Here is a 15,988-nt window from a genome sequence, read left to right as displayed (position 1 = left end):
GAAACCCACGCAGACACGGGGAGAACGCGCAGACTCCGCACAGACAGTCACCCAGCAGGGGATCGAACCTGGGACCCTGGCGTTGTGAAGCCACAGTGCTATCCACTTGTGCTACCGTGCTGCCCCATGTGGTGTGTGTGTGTGCATTGTGTGGTGTGTGTATGCCGTATGTTTATGGCGTGCGTATGTGTGGCATGTGTGTGTATGTGTATTGTGTGGCGTGTGTGTATTGTGTGGTGTGTTGTGGACTGTGTGGTGTATGTTTTGTGTGGCGCGTGTATGTGTAGTGTGCATGTGTGTATGTGTATTGTGTGGCATGTGTTGCATGTGTATATTGTGTGGCATGTGTTGTGTGTGTAGTGTGTTTTGTGTATGGTGTGGCGTATTTTGTGTGTGTGCCGTGTGTTTATGTGTATTGTGTGGCATTTGTGTGTATTGTGTGTTGTGTGTGTGTATGTGGCGTGTGTGTGAACTCATTGTTCATCTTCCTTGTTTAGCTATTGAAAAATGAAACCTGTAGCACATGCTTATCTGGCACATGAACATAGTGAGCAAGGAGCAGGAGTGCGCCATTCAGCCCCTCCAACCTGCTCCACCATTTAACAAGATCATGGCTGACCTGATTGTAACCTCAAATCTGCATCCTGTCTACCCCCTGGTAACCTATCACCCCCCTTGTTGACCAAGAATCTATCTACCTCGGCCTTAAAAATATTCAAAGACTCTACTTCCACCGTCTTTTCAGGAAGAGAGTTCCAGAGATCACCACCCTCGGAGAGAAATAGTTTTGCCTCACCTCCGTTTTAAATGGTCAACCCACCTTTCGCTCTGGGTTTAAAAGGCCACCCTGCTGACCTCTAAATCAGAGAGAGAAAACAGATAGATTCAATCCCAGAAAGTGGAAATGTTAGTTTTCTAAATGGCCAGGTCTGAGAGAGTCCACACCGAGAGACAAAGCACCTTTTCAGCCCGGAACTCAGGTGAACGCGTGTTGGTGGCACGCTTCTGTGGATTTCATTCAAAACAATTCCCCCACCTTCCTGACCAGGATGGGTCTTTTCCCCGACTTGATCCCACTGTTATCTGTCGCCATCGCCACTCAAGGTTCACTTTGACAATGAGTCTCGTGAAGCCCACCTGACTGAGACATGCATCACAACCAAACCCGGTCACTTAGCGTTCCTCAAGCTACCTTCCCAGCTTGGGTTGCAAACTGTGGGCTCTACTCTGGGAGGGTTTGTCACCTGGCCTCCCACATCTAACCACCCCACCCCCCTCCCCCTCTGCTCCCACCATTGATCACCCAACATGACAATCATCAGAGCAGTCAGTCAATAATGGCGACCAGGCTACCCACAATCCTCCGCGCTCCAGAAACCACTCTACCCCGCCACATTGTTTTTCCTGGGCAAATGGCAGCCCTGAGGTTTGATGGGAGCTAGCGCGAGAGAGTTGTGAAGATGGCGCATTCCCAGAGCCAGCAAGGGTCTCAGTGAGCAGAGACCTGGCTGATTCCCCTCTCCTGACCCAGGGGTTGCTGGGGTTAACTGGAGTCACTCTGTCTGAGATGAGCCTGGGAATGTATGGCCCCAAATTGGGCAGGCCCCCCCCCCCACCCCCCACCAGCCGGGTTTATGTAAGACGGGTACATGGTGACGTTGGGCCAACAACCCCACTAAGAAATAAAAGCAGATGAATTGAGTCATTGGCTGCTCGTGGGACGTTGTTGATGCAATTTGGACAACGGGTCTACATCTCAGCAAAGACCATTAAAACAAAACAAAGCAAACAGTGAGATTCACTTCTGGAGGGTCGGAAGAGCAGAGAAGTCGCGCTCACAACTGTTGATATCTTTACCAGCCCTGGTAACCAGATTTATATTCCAGTTTTTAATTAATTACAGTAATTGAATTTGATTCCATCAGCTGCCGTTTGAACCTGTGCCCCCCAGAGCATTACCCTGGGGCTCTGGATTACTCGTCCAATGACATTCCTACTGCAACACCACCTTCCCAAAGTTAGACTGCAATTGGGAATACTGTGATCAGTTGTGGTCTCCATATTATAAAATCAATAGAGAGGCGGTGGAGAGGGTACAGAGGAAGGCGGGCCAGCAGTGGTGAGAGGTACATTTCAGGAAAGGCTGGCGTTCCTTCAGAAAAGGGAAGACTGAGGGATTACCGGGGAGAGAATTTCAGGAATAAAACATGGTTCCAAATGGGCGAGGCTGGCACTAGGGGCCATGAACATAAGGCGGCCGTTTGCTCCGGCAGGCTCTCTTCCGGTTCTGCCAATAGTGACCCCTCCCCCCGCTGTGGCCTCCCCGCCGGCGGAGGGCGGGAATAACAGGGAAACCCGCTGACAGCCCCCGCCCCCAGCGGCAGCCTCCACCGCCGCGGAACATAGGAACGCCGAAACAGGGTCTGGAACAAAGGAATTAGGAGCAGACGCAGGCCATTCAGCCCCTCAAGCCTGTTCTGTCATTCAATCAGATCATGAATGATCTCTTCCTGGTCTCAAATCCACCTCTCCACCTGATCCCCATATCCCACCAACCCTTTTTTTAAAATCAGAAACATTCTGCCCAGTGACTCGTAAACCCGATAGGAAATTCAGGAGAGAATCCTTTACCCAGAGAGGAGTGAGAATGTGGAACTCGCTCCCTGGTTGAAGTGAATAGTGGAGATACATTTAACAGGAAGCTGGATGAACACAGAAAGGGATAAATGGAATAACCGAGATTGGATTAAATGAAGAGGAGTGTAGGGAGATTCATAGAATCCCTAAATGGGGATTTCCCTTAGGGGCTGGTTTCGGGGCTGGCTTAGCACAGTGGGCTAAACAGCTGGCTTGTAATGCAGAACAAGGCCAGCAGCGCGGGTTCAATTCCCGTACCAGCCTCCCCGAACAGGCGCCAGAATGTGGCGACTAGGGGCTTTCCACAGTAACTTCATTGAAGCCTACTCGTGACAATAAGCGATTATTATTGTTACGTGCAGATGAGGCCTTTTGGCCCATCGAATCTGCACCTGCCCTCTAAAAGAGCACCTTACCTAGGCCCAACCCCCCACCCTATCTCCGTAACCCCACCTAACCTGCACATCTTTGGACACCAGGGGGCACTTTAGCGTGGCCAATCCAGATCACCTGCACATGTTTGGACTGCGGGAGGAAACTGGAGCACCCGGAGGAAACCCACGTAGATTTGTGTGGAGAATGACCACTAGCATGGACCCCCTGGGCCGAGTGGCCTGTTCTATGTTGTAACTGCGGTGTGACAGTCACCATCCTACAGAGGTGCATGAAGCCTTTGAGTTATTTCCATGACAGACGGAAGTACTTTAGAAGTACACCTATTTCTATTAACCTTTTCTTCGATAAATATAACTGGAGACATTTGTTACAAATACCCAGTGGAAGAGCAGCAATAGTGCAGCAGGTCAGACTTGTTTCTTCTTTTACAGGCCAACCATATCTAACTAAAGGCCCTTTTCTGTATGACTCTGACACAGTATCGCCTCAAAATGACGAAAGGGCTTTTCTTTTCCCCCAATTCCCTTTCCTCACATTCGCAGTCATTGATGTACCAATTGATTGATTTATTCCCCAACCCCAGCTGCCCCTGAGAAGGTGGTGGGGAGCCGCCTCCTGGAACCGCTGCAGTCCACGTGGCGTAGGTACACCCACTATGCTGTTAGGGAGGGAGTGCCGGGACTTTGACCCAGTGACAGTGAAGGAACGACGATATATTTCCAAGTCAGGATGGTGTGTGACTTGGAGGGGACCTTGCAGGTGGTGGTGTTCCTATGTGTCTGCTGCCCTTGTCCTTCTAAGTGGCAGAGTCATGGGTTTGGTTATTCTTTCACGGGAGCTGCTAGACTGAGACTACAGCACGTGGTGAGGGTAAAAGATACTTGAGCTCATCCTCACCAACCTGCCTGCTGCAGATGTATCTGTCCATGGCACTATTGGTAGAAGTGACCACTGCACAGTCCTTGAGATAAAGTCCCGTCTTCACATTGAAGATACACTCCACCGTGCTAAATGGGATAGACTTCGAACAGAATAGCAATTCTTAAGTCTGGGCATCCATGAGGCGCTATGGGCCATCAGCAGCAACAATCTGTGACCTCATGGCCAGGCATATCCCTCACTCTACCATTACCACCAAGCCAAGGGATCAATCCTGGTTCAATGCAGAGTGCAGGAGAGCATGCCTGGATCAAAACGAGGCATACTGAAAAATGAGATGTCAACCCAGTGAAGCTACAACACAAGACTACTTGTGTGCTAAACGGCAGAAGCAGCAAGTAATAGACAGCAATTCCACAAATGAATGCACTGTATCTGCAGCCCTGCCACATCTGGCTGTGAATGGTGGTGGACAATTAAACAACTCACTGGAGAAGGAGGCTCCTCCACAAATGATTGAGAAGCCCAGCACAAATGTGCAAAAGACAGGCTGTGGCATTTGCAACAATCTTCAGCCAGAAGTGCCGAGTGGATGATCCATCTCTGTCCCCTCTGGAGGTCCCCAGTTGTCAGTCTTCAGCCAATACTCCATGTGATATCAGGAAACAGCTGAAGGCACTGGACGCTGCAAAGGCTATAGGCCCTGACTATTCTGGCAGTAGCACTGAAGCTCCAGAACTTGCCGCACCCCTAGCCAAACATCCAGTACAGCTACAACACTGGCATCTACCCTGGCAATGTGGAAATTCCCCCAAATTGTACTGACCTGACACAAGAAACAGGACAAATCCAACCAGCCAATTACTGCCCTATCGGTCTACTCTCCATCAGCAAAGTGATGGAAGGAGTCATCCACAGTGCTATCAAACAGCAATTACTCAGCAATAACCTGCTCACGGATGCTCAGTTTGGGTTCTGCCAGGGTCACTCAACTCCTAACCTCATTACAGCCTTGGTTCAAACATGGGCAAAAGAGCTGAATGCCAGAGGTGAGGTGAGCGTGACTGCCCTTGATGAGGTCAAGGGCAGTCATTACTTGGAGGAAGCACTGAGGGTGGCAAGGGTGCAGCATTTCACCGAGTATGGCATCAAGGAGCCCTAGCTAAACTGGAGTCAATGGGAATTGGGGGGGAAAACACCCTGCTGGTTGGAGTCACAAAGGAAGATGGTTGTGGTGGTTGGAGGTCAATCATCTCAGCTCCTGGACATCACTGCAGGAGTTCCTCAGGGTAGTGTCCTAGGCTCAACCATTTTCAACTGCTTCGTCAATGACCTCCCTTCCATCATAAGCTGAGAAGTGGGCATGTTCGCAAATGACTGCATAATGTTCTGCACCATTCGTGACTCTTCGGATAATGAAGCAGTCCATGTCCAAATGTAGCAAGACCTGGACAATATCCAAGCGGCATGGTAGCACTGTTGCTTCACAGCTCCAGGGTCCCAGGTTCTATTCCCGGCTTGGTTCACTGTCTGTGTGGAGTCTGCACATTCTCCCCGTGTCTGCGTGAGTTTCCTCCGGGTGCTCCGGTTTCTTACAGTCCAACGATGTGCAGGTTAGGTGGATTGGCCATGATAAATTGCCCTTGGTGTCCAAAAGGTTAGGTGGACTTACGGGGATAGGATGGAGGCGTGCGCTTAAGTAGGGTGCTCTTTCCAAGGGCCGGTGCTGACTCGATGGGCCGAATGACCTCCTTCTGCACTGTAAATTCTATGATTCTATTCCATGTGGGTATCACTGGCAAGGCTATCGTTGCCCATCCCTAATTTCCCCTTGAAATAAGTGGCTGAGGGCTGTTAAGATTCAACCACATTGCTGTGGGTCTGGGGTCACATGTAGGCCAGACCAGGTAAGGACGGCAGATTTCCTTCCCTAAAGGACATTAAGTCAACCAGATGGGGTTTTACAACAATCGATGGTAGTTGCCGTCGTCACCATTTCTCAGGCCAGCTTTATATTCCAGATTTATTAATTGAATTTAATTTCCACCCGCTGTTGTGGTTGGATTTGAAGCGGTGTCCCCTGGGCATTAGTCTGGACTTAGCAGAATCAACATGATGCCATTATCACCTCCTCACCACACAGGCAGCAGTCACACAGTAAGCCCCCACAAAGAAATGCCATATATGGCCAGGAAATTTGTTTTAGTGAGGTTGACCTGGAGTTTCATATTCCTTGGAGTCCTAATTGTTCCCGTCGATTTGAGCAATGATATTCTCAAGGAAATTTCAGCTGATGGCAAAATTGGCATAAATTTTAATGTTGCTTGATTCTTACGCCATTTTGAGGAAATACTGGGTTAGAGTAATAAAGAAACGGGCCTTTATTTAGAGTTGGAGTTTTAGCAGTCACATGCCTCACTTCAGCTCTTCTGAAGCTGCTGATTCTTTGACAGCAGCTCCCAGACCCTCAACCTCCACCACCTAGAAGGACAAGGGCAGCAGACACATGAAATCACTGTCAGCAAGGTCCACCCAGTATTCATACCATCCTGATTTTGACACATATAAGCCATTCTTTCACTGTCATTCATTCAAAAGGGTGTAACTCCCTTCCTAATAGTACTGCGGGTGCACCTACTGTCGTGTGCAATGGTTTGATTGATCTGTGTTTGATTATGTCAGTCTGTTCACAGATTTATTCACTGTGCTTAATTACTTAAGCTGGTGCCTGGAGCTAAAGAGTCTAACTAATCGGCACCATTCAGAAGGTTCCAGAATCTGGGCTGTGAGCATGTGTGCAGAAATCCTGGAATTGCTGAGATATTTTAAAGTACTGCGAATAAATCTGTTGCAGATATAGAACTAGTGTCATCTCTTTTTATTCTGAGATAAATAAGGTACAGAGCATATACAGAAACCCAGTGAATATATGACAGCTACACCACACCGAGGGTCCACTATGAATTTCTCAGCAACTTATATTTATGTCATGACTTTCACGTAATGAAAAGTCCCAAGGTGATTTATAGGAGCAGTTGAAAACAAAGTATGAGACGGAGCCACCTAATGAGATTTTAAAACTTTTGAACAAAAGCCTGGTTAAAGAGGTAGATTTCAAGAAGTGGCTGGATGGAATAAGGTGTTGCGAGGAAACCCTGTTTTGTAGTTGTTTAAGGTCGGTCGCAATTCAATTAATTCAGGAAGTGCTGTGCAGGAAGTGGATCGGATGAGGAGTTTCGGTAGTGACCACACAACACTGCCACCCAGGGAAGAAGGAAAGAAACAGGCAAACATACCCAGTGCACAGCTGAGCCGAGCTGCTTTCCGTAGGCCATCCAGGCTCATGCAGATGGCATCTCTCTCCTTCTGGTTCTGCTCCTTAATGCCCTCCGTGCCCAGTATGAATGCCAGGCCCTTGGAACTGCCAGCCACCCGGCCGGTCAGCAGAGTGGAGAGTGTGTCGATCAGGTTCTTCCAGCAGCCAATCAGAATGAACCGGGCGAAACACATACCTGGCACACAGGGAGGAGAAAGGGAAAACCGTTTCACTGCTGCCCAATAACGCTCGAACAAAGTTTCACAACAGCGGGCGCAAGCGCAGCCACACGCAATTATTCTCTTTGCCATACGAGTTCGGATGAAGGGTCATCGCTGACTTGAAACATTAAGTCTGCTCCGCTCTCAACAGATGCTGCCCGACCTGCTGAGCACTTCCAAAATGTTCGGTTTTTAGTTCAGATTTCCAGCACCTGCAGTATTTTGTGAAGTGTCATTGGCTGCCCCTTTAAGCTCGAATGTTTTAAGTGGTTGGGGCTGTATTGCCTTATTTCAATGATATAGCTGGGTACACAATGGTGAAAATTTAACGGAACACTGGAAAGGAAGTACTCGCCCACAAAATAAACTTCCTGCCTGCCATCGATTTTTGCTCATTTTTTATTTGCTCCATTATTAAAGCGTTTAATTCAGCCGATCAACCCTATTGTGTTGATGGGATCAACATATTCCATGTGTGACAGTCCCGTTTTTACATCCCATCCGATTCTAAACTCCCGCCCAACTTACACCGCTCCCGTTTTACACCCCTCCTGTTTTACACCACTCCTGATGCACACCACACCTCTTTTTCTTATCAGCTGAATTCAGGTCAGAGTAAAACCTGGTGGGGAATAAAAAGATGCCGATTTAGCTCAGTTAGTCTTCCAGTGGTTATAATGATCTCTTGTATGTGATTTCCCCAGGGGCCCCGTGGTTTTCACTCCCCTGGAGATAGAGTCTGAACGCCCCAGACAAAGTGGATACAATATTTATTGGTATGTGTCTGTCTCGGGAGTGGGGGAGACGGACGACAATAGACTGTGCCCAGAGTGTGTTTCGTTTCTGCATTGAATGTAGTCTATTGTGGCTCTGGAGGCTGATTCACGCGAGGCAGTCCCTTTCGCAACTGGCACAGATGAATAGCGTTGGCCTGAGGCTGCCTGATGTTTCCTTCTTTCCTGCGCACTCTCTTTTCCACCATCTGGTCATTTATATTGCCCTCTACATTTTCCATGCCCTTCTGACTGCTTGCCCCCAGGCACAATATTATATTGAACAATATCGGTACATTTCTGGTCTGCATAACAACCGGTGAATTCTGACATGTAAGACCATGTCTGCAAGCCAAACTTTTCTCCCTGATCTTTCTCAGCGAGTGAGTGCATTTTCTTTACTTCAGCGCTGGGATAAATAGGTCACAACTCAATTAGAAGGCTTCAACTGTGAGGCTAAATCTGAATGGTGACTGCACACATCAATCTGTTAATTAAGAGGTGATCAGGAGCAGAGATCCTACCCAATCCGCGTGTGTCCCCATTAGCTCTCCAGTGGCACCAAGGCCCAATTCTAACATCCTCAGAATCACGTGCTAAGGGTGGCCATTTGGCTCATTGCATCCATGCCAGCTCTTTGAAAGAGATATTCCCTGCCGCGTTCTTTCCTTGGATTTTCCTGGTTCGGGGATTCCCAAACTGCGGATCACGACCGCATGGGGACCACGAGATAAAAGTTTGGGCTGCCGAGCTACAGCTACAGCTTGGGCGGCACGGCAGCACAGTGGTTAGCACAGTTGCTTCACAGCTCCAGGGTCCCAGGTTTGATTCCCGGCTTGGGTCACTATCTGTGCGGAGTTTGTACATCCTCCCCGTGTCTGCGTGGGTTTCCTCCGGGTGCTCCGGTTTCCTCCCACAAGTCCCAAAAGACGTGCTGTTAGGTAATTTGGACATTCTGAATTCTCCCTCAGTGTATCAGAACAGGCGCCGGAATGTGACGACTAGGGGCTTTTCACAGTAACTTCATTGCAGTGTTAATGTAAGCCTATTTGTGACAATAAAGATTATTATTATTATAGGTAGCAATGGAGTTCGGGCTGATTCTTGACAGCTGTAAAGCTCCTATGACTTTTTAGTGGGCATGTCCTACCAGGAAGATCTTTGAGACCTGATTGCTGCTACAAAGAAACAGTGAAAAGGTAATTTTTTTTTTCTTAAAGCTGCAGTTTAAATGCTCCCTGATATGCTCAATCTCACTCCCACTACCTCTCCCCTAAACTCCTCAGCAACTCTCAGAATCCCCAAACCATAGAATCATAAAATTTACAATGCAGAAGGAGGCCATTCGGCCCATCGAATCTGCACCAGCTCTTGGAAAGAGCTCCCTACTTAAGCCCACACCTCCATCCTATCCCCTTGACCCAGTAACCCCACCTAACCTTTTTGGACACGAAGGGCAATTTATCATGGCAAATGCACCTCACCTGCACATCTTTGGACTGTGGGAGGAAAACGGAGCACCCGGAGGAAACCCACCCAGACACGGGGAGAATGTGCAGACTCCGCACAGACAGTGACCCAAGCCGGGAATCGAACCTGGGGCCCTGGAGCTATGAAGCAACAGTGCTAACCACTGTGCTACCCCATTGTGACTCTGGGTCAGGATCAGTCTGGGGCATCGAAATGGCTTCTACCATTTTACTGTATCGTGATTTAGAACACCTCCAATAAATCTCTTGTTATCCTTCTCTGCTTTATAGAAAATGCGGACAGCTTTCTACAGTCTCTCCAGCTATGAACCCAGCCCCAACTGGTAACTCGAACCTGGTTTGAATGGCAAAGAAATTACCCGGCGGCCCTGGAGGAGCTAGAAAGCTGACGGGTTCTTGGGTGCAATGTGAAGGCTACGCATTACCTGCAGTCACAGAATCGGGCATGTTCCTTTCCTGGGCGAGAGGAGATTTTTCCGATGCTGTACTGACCATCTGCCCTCCTACGGCACTACTTCCCAGCCCGTCCATATCTGCAAACAAAACACAATCACACATCCAGCATTTCTATGGTATGTTTACTGCAGGCTGACACCACTGTAGTAAGGTCTATATATTCAGCAAACAGGGCCTATTTAAACAATGCCCTAAAGCAAACAGTCTACAGAGTCTATTTAAAATGAATAATTAACTCCAGCAAAGAGAACTCATGACTGAAACTATAGCAATGCTTCCCAATAAAAGCAGGGTATTCTCTCTGCCAAGATGTATCATTATTTTTTAAAACAAATTTCCAATGAAGGGGCAATTTTAGTGTGGCCAATCCACCTACCCTGTACATCTTTGGGCTGTGGGGGTGAGACCCACGCAAACAAGGGGAGAATGTGCAAACTCCACGCGGACAATGACCCGGGGCCGGGATGGAACCCAGGTCCTCAGCGCCATGAGGCAGCTGTGCTAACCACTGCGCCACTGTGCCAGCCTTTTAGGCGGTTCTTCAAGGGAGAGAAGAAGGGAGAGGGGATTAGGGGGGGAGTTCCAGGTTGTGAAATCTAGTTTGCTGAAGGCATGAGCATCAAAGGTGTAGAGAATGGGATATGAAGTGGGTGAGGTGGATATGAACAAGAGGCCAGAATCTGAGAAGCCAGCCCCATTATATGACATTAGAGCCTCATGTTTGTTGTTATTATGATAATGTGTCTTCAGTCCTGGGCTGCTCATCATGAAGGATTGGTGAAATCTAGGAGACTACACGGAGTGCATACAATATTCCCGTGTACCTCTGTAAACTACTGGTAAATTTGCACACTTCCACTCCACAAATTTCACTTCCTGTAGTCACAATGTTTGGTCACACATTTCATCGCAATACTTCGCATTGGAAGTACATGTGTGACCAAAACTATAATGGTAATTCCCTGTGTAAACATAAACTGGTGTAATTGCAGGGCATGGCCATTAGATGGTGCTATAGTGGTATCCTGTGCCAATCTGTACTCTGAAACAGCAGAGCAATGCCACCGGAGATCTACTAATTTGTTTCTAATAATGCAACATGAGGATTCAAATTTCTTTCCAGAACTTCCCACATAAAACAACAGCAGTTTCAATTTATATAGCGCCTTTAACATTGCAAAACACCCCAAAGTGCTGATTACCAGAACAAAACCCGACTGAGCAAGAAAGGAGATATTAGGGCAGGTGACCACAAGCTTGATCAAAGAAATGGGCTTCAAGGGGCGTCTTAGCGGAGGGGACAGAGAGGCGGAGGGGACAGAGAGGTGGCGAGGAAGAGGTTTAAGGAAGTATTTCGGAGCAGAACACACACAAAACACTAGGAATAGGAGCAGGAGTAGACCACACGGCTCAATGAGTCCACTCCGCCATTCAATACAGTCTTGGTTGATCTTGGGTTCCATTTTCCCGCCCACTCCCCATAACCCTTCAATTCCGGAGACACCAAAATTCTGTTCATCCTTAGAAACCTCTGGACTTCAATGCAATCACCTCTCAATCTTCCAAACGCCAGAGAATTAAAAGCCGCATCTACTCAGCCTCTCCTCAGAGGATTAACCCCCTCACCCCAAGGACCAATTGTAGGCCGCTGAAGGCACATCCACCAATGAGGGAGTGATGGAAATCGAGCATGTGCATGAGGCCAGAGCTTTTCCTCGTGCTCCTCATCTTCAGGAGGAGTGTAAATTTGGAAACGACGATTCCTTCCCTGTGTGTGCTGTTCTCCCTCGCCATAAAACCAAGATCGACTGACGGCAAGCTCACCTGTTAGCATGACGATGAAGGGCAGATGGTGTTCCTCTGTTGTTCCCCAGTAGCCGGCTTCTCCCAGCAGGTTCCTGTCAAGCACCTGATGGTAAAGCTCTTCAATCCACGCTTGTGACAGCACCATCAGAACTCGACTGCTTTGAACCTGCCTCACAAACTCCTTCTGTGGAAACACAAACAAACACCTCAGAATTATCACCTTTATAAAGAGGCCAGAATGATGTTCTGCCAACCACACAAATTAGCAGTGTGGTCTATGAATTTCAGTGCCAACGCAATGCCAGGTACGTAGGCCACACGTCCCGACAATGATGGATTCTATTAGAGGGGTGATGTGTTTAAGTTGCAGAGTGTGGTGAACTCAGCCCAATGCATCACACAAGCTTGCCACCCCCACATTGATTCTGCATACACCTCCCGTTGCCTCAGGAAGGCAGACAGCATTATCAGAGACCCCCTCCCACCCAGGCATTGCCCTCTTCCAGACCCTTCCGTCGGGCAGAAGGTACAGAAGTCTGAAAACCTGCACATCCAGACATAGGAACAGCTTCTTCCCCAAAGCTACTAGACTCCTCAACGACTCCCCCTCGGACTGATCTGTTCCCTGTAAGAACACTATTCACGATGCCTTATGCTGCTCTTGCTCATGTATTTACTTTGTTTGTCCCCTTGTTCCGCACTGTAACCAAACACTGTTTGTCAATGTACCATTTGTCAATGTTGATTATTCTTTTTGTCTACTATGTATGTACTGTGTACGTTCCCTCGGCCACAGAAAAATACTTTTCACTTTACTTAGGTGCAGCTGACAATAAATCAAATCAAAAATACAATCAGTTTTCTTTTCTTAACAAATGTTTTAATTAAATATTTAAAATCTCCAAAAGTGTTACTAGAATTTGTGGCTTTTGACTTCAGTGCGTGTATCTTCCCGTATCAAAATATAAAAAGAAAAGAGTTGTGACAGCTTGCCAAATTTCCCTTTTGGGATTTGGTTTGCATTGCACTTACCGCCTATTAGATCATAACAGTGTCAAACAACACTGTTCGCAATAGGCAGAATACGGACTGTCAACCAATTTCAGATTATCAGTGCTTGCTTGAAACTGCATATATACATATGCAGGGCCTGTCCTCTGCAGGCAAAAAGGATTTGTCCAGGCATTGCACCTTTTTTAATTAAACAAAAATATAGGGATCAATGGCTCACTGGTGCATTCTCCATGGAAACTCCAATCAGAGTTAACTTGCCAGCCAATCAAAACCCTTTTCGCATGCAGTACCAAATTTGAAATTTGGTATTCTCGCCTATGACCTGATGGGTGCAAAATGAAAAGCTTCAACAACACATCTCTATTTTCAGCAATACTCACGTTCTGTGCCAAGCAGCATTTATAAACATTTAGAAATTACAGTTCATTCTCCATGCACCCCTGAACCACGCCCTGAACAGGTTCACACTGACCGTTGATAACATTCCAACACTATTATGCCAACAGAGACACTTTCTTAGAGCAACAGAGTCCCTTGCTATACCAGTAAAATCTTGTCCTACATCAGTAGAATCCAGTACTACACCAGGAGATTCCAGTCCTACACCAGTAGAATCCAGTCCTACACCAGGAGATTCCAGTCCTAAACCAGTAGAATCCAGTCCTACACCAGTAGAATCCAGTCGTACACCAGGGGATTCCAGTCATATACCAGGAGATTCCAGTCCTACACCAGTAGAATTCAGTCATACACCAGTATAATAGTCCTACACCAAGATAATCCAGTCCTAAACCAGTAGAATCCAGACCTACACCAGGCTATTCCAGTCCTACACCAGTAGAATCCAGTCCTACACCAGGATAATCCAGTCCTAAACCAGTAGAATCCAGTCCTACACCAGTAGAATCCAGTCCTACACCAGTAGAATCCAGTCCTACACCAGGAGATTTCAGTCCTACACCAGGAGATTCCAGTCCTACACCAGTAGAATCTAGACCTACACCAGTAGAATCCAGTCCTACACCAGTAGAATCCAGTCCTACACCAGGAGATTCCAGTCCTACACCAGTAGAATCCAGACCTACACCAGTAGAATCCAGTCCTACACCAATGGAATTCAGTCCGACACCAGTAGATTCCAGTCCTACACCAGTAGAATCCAGTCCTACACCAGTAGAATCCAGTCCTACACCAGGAGATTCCAGTCCTACACCAGTAGAACCCAGTCCTACACCAGGAGATTTCAGTCCTACACCAGGAGATTCCAGTCCTACACCAGTAGAATCTAGACCTACACCAGTAGAATCCAGTCCTACACCAGTAGAATCCAGTCCTACACCAGGAGATTCCAGTCCTACACCAGTAGAATCCAGACCTACACCAGTAGAATCCAGTCCTACACCAATGGAATTCAGTCCGACACCAGTAGATTCCAGTCCTACACCAGGAGATGCCAGTCCTACACCAGGATAATCCAGTCCTACACCAGGAGATTCCAGTCCTACACCAGGATAATCCAGTCCTACACCAGGATAATCCAGTCCTAAACCAGTAGATTCCAGTCCTACACCAGGAGATGCCAGTCCTACACCAGTAGATTCCAGTCCAAAACCAGTAGAATCCAGTCCTACACCAGGATAATCCAGTCCTAACCCAGTAGAATCCTGTCCTAACCCAGTAGAATCCAGTCCTACACCAGTAGATTCCAGTCCAAAACCAGTAGAATCCAGTCCTACACCAGGAGATTCCAGTCCTAAACCAGTAGAATCCAGTCCTACACCAGGATAATCCAGTCCTAAACCAGTAGAATCCAGTCCTACACCAGTAGAATCCAGTCCTACACCAGTAGAATCCAGTCCTACAACAGGAGATTCCAGTCCTACACCAGTAGAATCCAGTCCTACACCAGGAGATTCCAGTCCTACACCAGTGGAATCCAGACCTACACCAGTAGAATCCAGTCCTACACCAGTAGAATCCAGTCCTACACCAGGAGATTCCAGTCCTACACCTGTAGAATCCAGACCTACACCAGTAGAATCCAGTCCTACATCAATGGAATTCAGACCTACACCAGTAGATTCCAGTCCTACACCAGTAGAATCTAGTCCTACACCAGGAGATGCCAGTCCTACACCAGGAGATTCCAGTCCTACACCAGGATAATCCAGTACTGCACCAGGATAATCCAGTCCTAAACCAGTAGAATCCAGTCCTACACCAGTAGAATCCAGTCCTACACCAGTAGAATCCAGTCCTAAACCAGTAGAATCCAGTCCTACACCAGTAGAATCCAGTCCTAAACCAGTAGAATCCAGTCCTACACCAGTAGAATCCAGTCTTACACCAGTAGATTCCAGTCCTACACCAGTAGAATCCAGTCCTACACCAGTAGAATCCAGTCCTACACCAGTAGATTCCAGTCCTACACCAGTAGAATCCAGTCTTACACCAGGATAATCCAGTCCTACACCAGGAGATTCCAGTCCTACACCAGGATAATCCTGTCCCACACCAGTATAATCCAGTCCTAAACCAGTAGAAACTAGTCCTAACCCAGTAGAATCCAGTCCTACACCACTAGAATCCAGTCCTCACCAGTAGATTCCAGTCCTACACCAGTAGAATCCAGTCCTACACCAGTAGAATCCAGTCCTACACCAGGAGATTCCAGTCCTACACCAGGAGATTCCAGTCCCACACCAGTAGAATCCAGTCCTACACCAGGAGATTCCAGTCCTACACCAGGAGATTCCAGTCCTACACCAGGAGATTCCAGTCCCACACCAGTAGAATCCAGTCCTACACCAGGATAATCCAGTCCTACACCAGGATAATCCAGTCCTAACCCAGTAGAATCCAGTCCTACACCAGTAGATTCCAGTCCTACACCAGTAGAATCCAGTCCTACACCAGGAGATTCCAGTCCTACACCAGGAGATTCCAGTCCTACACCAGTAGAATCCAGTCCTACACCAGGATAATCCAGTCCTACACCAG

General features: G+C 47.7%; 1 protein-coding gene across 1 annotated transcript in view; it reads right to left on the bottom strand.

Annotated features, from left to right (window-relative positions):
- Window positions 1-15,988, bottom strand: part of arfgef3 (ARFGEF family member 3) — a 363,850-nt gene that overhangs the window by 43,402 nt on the left and 304,460 nt on the right. Inside the window, exons 14-16 of the mRNA XM_072513502.1 lie at window positions 11,993-12,158; window positions 10,138-10,245; window positions 7,209-7,424 (exon numbers count right to left, since the gene is read on the bottom strand). Coding sequence (XP_072369603.1) covers window positions 7,209-7,424; window positions 10,138-10,245; window positions 11,993-12,158 — 490 coding nt within the window. The remainder of the gene's footprint in view (window positions 1-7,208; window positions 7,425-10,137; window positions 10,246-11,992; window positions 12,159-15,988) is intronic.

Source organism: Scyliorhinus torazame, chromosome 1 (assembly GCF_047496885.1).
Source record: "Scyliorhinus torazame isolate Kashiwa2021f chromosome 1, sScyTor2.1, whole genome shotgun sequence".
NCBI lineage: Eukaryota > Metazoa > Chordata > Chondrichthyes > Carcharhiniformes > Scyliorhinidae > Scyliorhinus > Scyliorhinus torazame.
Note: the sequence above shows the minus strand (reverse complement) of the source record. Positions and strands in the feature narration are given on the sequence as shown.